We start from the raw sequence: 5,618 nt of genomic DNA on the forward strand, positions 1-5,618 counted from the left end.
TACTTTACCTACCTATGCCAGAAAATCCTTAATTCATAGACAAACATTTTGATGAATCCTTTAAACAACTCTGGAAAGATAATTAATTTTTTTTTCAAACATTTTTTTTTTCAAATTTGAAGAAGGTTACTAATGTAGGATAAATACTATATTTGTACACGCTCTTCTATTCAATAAATAGCTAACTTTCACGTATAAAATGTTTTATGCGGTTAAATAATCGCGTGGTAACGATCAAAAGAACAGAAAGTTAATTATCGACCATAACACAGTGCATAACAATTAGGAAGTACAAATCCCGCATTCGTAAAAAAATTATGATTAATTCGAGCTTGATTAAGTTTTAGTTTGATTTAAAACTAGCCTTGAGGGATGGTTTACACTTTCTAAAATAATTGATTTTGTGAGTGGTTATTTTGTGCGGCTATCCATCACTTGAGACTAACTAATAACTTGACTCTTAATGCAGGATAAATAATTGATCTAGAAAATTCCAAAAAATTATGAGAAGATAAATTTTGATAATGCTTAAAAATATAAAGCAGATTTTCTCTTTTAGTACGATTATAAATTACTGTTACAGATTAAAATATTTCATATATTGTATTATAAAACAGAAATGATTACGTTTAGTTGATAAAAGCGCTTACAAACATTTAAAAATTGTGGAGAAATTATCAGTCAGGACCAAAGACATAGAGAATGGATTGAGTGTTCCTTGTTCAACTGTATAGTAAATACGGGCAAGAAACTATTATATAAACGCCACTTTTTTTCCAAGTGCTTGTGGGCAATTTTATTGGCTAAACGCAGTCTATCACTGGAAATGTAAACGTGCTTAGATCACCACCGTAAAATAACCGAAAGTGTAAATCGATGTTTAGTATTTTTTTATAATAACAATGAGCGTGTTCAGAGGAATAAAGTTATACACTATCTTTATGTAGATATTCTGAATGAAATAAAAAATAATTTAATAAGGACTTCGTTATTCTTAGCACGCTTATTAAGTTATTATCTCTCTCTAGTTGTCTGCCCTTCTTTAAACAATCTTTATTTTCATTTTAGAAGTTTATTTATGTTTCTTACTATTGTAGTGATGTTAATTTGTAAAATAAACATTGTTTCGACGATATCGTTCTCAAATATTGAGGTCCTAACAAGCATAAACTATTACATAAATACTTAAATAAATAAAAAAATTCTTATCATTTACATTTATCATTTTAGGGATTTTATCATATGATAAAAACAATTTGTATTACCTTTAAAAAAATGTTTAGCTTCGTAATAATATCACAGTACCATAGTGCGGTTTTGATAGTTGAACCTTTTCAAGTTTTTCATACAATTTATATATATTTTTTTTTTGTCATTGTTGCGGGCGGTAGTTCGGTATTAATTTTGAGTTTAAAAATCGTTCAGTAATGATTTTTTTCAATACATATTCTTTAATTATAATTTATCAGTAGTAAATTGGTACAGTTTTAACCATTATAAAAAGTGATAAAATGCTAATTTATGTATACTAAGCACAAATTGGTAAGAAATAAATTAGGTCAAATGATTCAAAAAAAGACCGCAATAGGCTATTTAAGTGTTATTGATGGAGGGTAGAGATAAGTAGGACCATCTCTCTGTATATAAAAAGTGTCCATCGAAAAGATCCTAAGGTCATGGAAAAATTCAAGACTCCATCAAATTTTTCTCTCCGAAAAACAAACCTGTTAAATTTTATTCTAATGTTTTTTCTCATAGAAATTTTCGGAAGCCCTTAATTTTCGAGTTCATAGGGGAATTCCGATACTTTTTAAAATCCTGTATATATTTAATTGCATTAAAAACAAAAAGAAAAAACAAAACAATTCTAATTCTAATGAAATATAAATGTACAATATTAAAATAAAAATATTAAAGAATATAGAAAATATTAAAATTCTTTATTTTGATTAATAAAATAGATTTAACATTATTTTTTAAAATGAATAACAGTTCGATCGTATTTGTAAAAAACATTATTCAGTCGTTTTGGTTGCTATACGTCTTCGATAAGTCTTTTATCGAAGTATAATCGTAATAGCAAGATTTTTATCAGAAGCAACACTACAAATCCTAAGAATGATACGAGATTTCATTGTGACTCCCCGTTCCACAATATACAACGATTTATTTGCAATTAAGCTCATTAGTGTAGTGGTGTCTAGACAGATAGATCCGCAGCATAATAATTAAGAAAACAATCAAAAAAGTTGTCAAAGTTGCTGGTTTTTTTATAAATTTTTGTATAGTAACTTTGTAATCATTTGAAGCTGACCCAAATATACAGTAAAAGAAAAATTTATCGTCTTGCATGCGAATGTCTGGGAGGAGAGAAGGGGGGGGCGTAATACTGTTATTAGGATGAGCTACGCAATGAAATTTCGAACAAAAGAGAATAAAAAGGATAACAAATATTAACGAAAGTGTGGATGCAATACTTTTCAAGGTATAATATTTACACAGTTTGACCTGATTTGAAAGCTCGAAACACTACGAGACCTGCGTTATTGGTTATTTGGTGAGTATAGAGACTCATCGTACGGCAAATATCGAATATGGTGCAATCATTGTGCCCTAGGCAAGCTTCAACCAGAAAAATATACTGGTAAGTTAAATAATATATACTCCACGATTATAATACTTAAAATAAAAATAAAAATGAAAGAAATTTGAATTTTATATTTGAACCGAATAACCTTTAACTGAATAATGGCACTTCTTTTTTCTAATAATTTTAACTCGGATGTAGCGATAGTTTAAATAAAAATCATATTGCAACAAGAGAAAATACTCGTATAGTATACATATCTTGCGGAAAACAAAATTGCAACACAATCTATATATCAGATATATTTGGTAGTTGAAAAATACACATTATTAGAACTGTGTTTTAATGCCACTTAATATATTTAATGTATCTCAGCGTCACAAAATGTGCACGTGCTTTACCATTACCATTTTATTGTCCGCAAGATACATATTAATATACGCTCTCTCTTGTTTTTGTATCATTTCAGTTAGAGCTACTTATACATCCTAATTGTAAACCCTATAAATATTATTTTGGTAATAACACAAAAGAGAATTGTTAAAATTATAAAAATCTCAACTCAAAGGTTCCACGATAGGTAATACACATTTTAAACATTAATTAAGACCATATTCCTTAATTAAAGATCCAGCAATAACTAATTTTTGAATTTCAGAAGTACCCTCATAAATTTCCGTAATACGAGCATCTCTATAATGCCTTTCAGCTGGCATATCGGCAACATATCCCATACCACCAAGTATTTGAATACATTGATGACTACAAAATGTAGCTGCTTCACTAGCAGCTAATTTAGCCATAGCAGCTTCCTTTGTAAATGGTAATTTATTATCTTTTAACCAAGCTGCACGCCATGTTAATAATCGTGCTGAATCTAATCGTAATGCCATATCAGCTAATTTATGTTGAATTGCTTGTAATTTCATAATTGGTTTACCGAAAGCTAATCGTTTACTTGAGTATTCAATGCCACAATCTAAAGAAGCTTGAGCAATGCCTAAAGCTTGTGACGCAATACCAATACGTCCAGCGTCCAATGTTTGCATAGCGATTTTAAAACCGAAACCAGGTTCGCCTAAAATATTTTCAGCGGGTACACGACAATCTTCGAAAATTAATGAGCATGTTGATGACGCTCGAATACCTAATTTATCTTCTTTTTTACCAAGACTTAAACCTTTTGTTGGTTTATTTACCAAAAATGCCGTAATTCCTTTATGTTTTTTTGATTTATCTGTCGTTGCAAATACTATTGTTGCTTCACTTTCGTAACCGTTTGTAATCCATGCTTTAGTACCATTTAAAATGTAGGAATCACCGTCTTTGGCCGCCATAGTTGATGCTGCTCCTGCATCGGATCTGCCAAAATTTAAACATACACTAATTAGCCTCAAGGAGAACACAGAAAAGATAACTGGGTGTAGAAACTTAAAACCTGATCAGTAGGTTCTTTTGTAATGTAAACATCCCAGTTAAGGAAAAGATATAGTGTGAGTGTTTATTTGAGAGCAGCGGTTTTGGAAAATCATTCCCTATGAAAATAAAATAGATGATACGTCACACTCCAGGCCTCTTGTCTTGACTAACTCAAATAAGAACAAGCCGTCAGAAATTAAATTTTTACCTACTTATCTAAGTATGATACAATATAACAAAATTTTTCGTGAAAGTTACCGAAAACAAGTAAAAACAAACAATTGACTGTGTTGATTATTCTATCACATTACACATACATTCATGTCACACATACGTAACTGATATCCCCATACATACTATACAATTTACGCCTAATTTGCGCCCTCATGGGTAAACAGCGCTGTTTACGAAAAAAAGTTTCAAACGAAAGTTGTTTATTTTTTTATAAGGAAGATTTTTTACATTTAAACTTTTGTTCTATCTCTAACGGTTTACAAGATGGGTTCTATGGACCCATAGGTCAAGACCCAATTGAGTTATGTTGCTCATTTACGAACTTACCTTAGTTTTTACGTCCTGAGTACGCTGTAAAAATTTCAGCTTGATATCTCTTTTCGTTTTTGAGTAATCGTGTTGGCAGATAGACGGACAGACAACCGAAAATGGACTAATTAGGTGATTTTATAAACACCTAAACCAAAATTTTCTTCATAGCATTAATATTTTTAAGCGTTACAAACTTGGGACTAAACTTAAAGTATACCTTGCATATTACATTTATGCATGGTATAAAAATTATATATTTTAGTTTGTCAAAATATGGTGACATTGATAGTAATTGATAAGCAAGATTTTATTTTTAATATTTTACTGCTACACAAAAATTTTGACTTTGACCTAAAATAAATGTACGTATATTTTTAAGATCTGATAAAGAATTATAATTGTTTATTTTGTAACGATAATCGTTACTAGATCCTGGACTTAGTGATTTCAGAGAGACTTAAATAGTTATATTTCTTAATAATATATCGATTAGTTCCCGTATGAAAACTTATATAAGTGCTACTTATTACAATAAAAATTGTTTTCAAGTACATACCCATTTCCAGGCTCGGACAATGCAAAACATCCAATTTTTTGGCCATTCGTAAATGGTTCACCAAATTCTTTCTTTTGTTTGTCATTTCCGAATTTCATAATCGGTGTTAAATATAACGAATTATTTACAGACATAATAACTCCAGCACTTGCACATCCTCTAGATATTTCTTCCATAGCAATAGCATATGCTAGATAATCTAAACCAGTCCCTCCATATTCCTCAGGAACATCGATTGCCATTAAACCTAATTCACCCATTTTTTTAATTTGTTCGGCTGGAAATAAGTGTTCACGATCTAATTTTGCAGCAATTGGTTTCAATTCATTATCAGCAAAATCTCTACATGTCTTTTGTAACATTTGATGGGTTTCTGGTAAGGATGCCAAACTTGCGATACCTCTTCTTGTAATCCCTAAAATTAAGAGAATTAAAATATTGTTCTCAAACAAAGAAAAAATATATTTTACTTACCATTTCGAAATAAAATTCTTGTGCACAAACAAGACA

General features: G+C 30.0%; 1 protein-coding gene across 1 annotated transcript; it reads right to left on the bottom strand.

The window, feature by feature from the left end:
• Nucleotides 1-1,997: 1,997 nt before the first annotated feature.
• On the bottom strand, nt 1,998-5,618 carry LOC123299556 (short-chain specific acyl-CoA dehydrogenase, mitochondrial). The gene is made up of 3 exons (XM_044881781.1): nt 5,583-5,618; nt 5,109-5,523; nt 1,998-3,949 (listed from the first exon to the last, which is right to left on the bottom strand). The coding sequence occupies exons 2-3, from the start codon at nt 5,468-5,470 to the stop codon at nt 3,187-3,189; spliced, it is 1,125 nt and encodes a 374-aa protein (XP_044737716.1). The 5' UTR covers nt 5,471-5,523; nt 5,583-5,618; the 3' UTR covers nt 1,998-3,186.

The sequence above is a fragment of the Chrysoperla carnea genome, chromosome 5 (genome assembly GCF_905475395.1).
Source record: "Chrysoperla carnea chromosome 5, inChrCarn1.1, whole genome shotgun sequence".
NCBI lineage: Eukaryota > Metazoa > Arthropoda > Insecta > Neuroptera > Chrysopidae > Chrysoperla > Chrysoperla carnea.

Bases quoted from the DNA above. Each gene is read 5' to 3' on its own strand.
- LOC123299556 (XM_044881781.1), bottom strand. From the start codon at position 5,470: ATGTTACAAAAGACATGTAGAGATTTTGCTGATAATGAATTGAAACCA. The intron at 3,950-5,108 runs GTATGTACTTGA...AAATTTTGGCAG, and splicing joins TTGTCCGAGCCTGGAAATGG to ATCCGATGCAGGAGCAGCAT.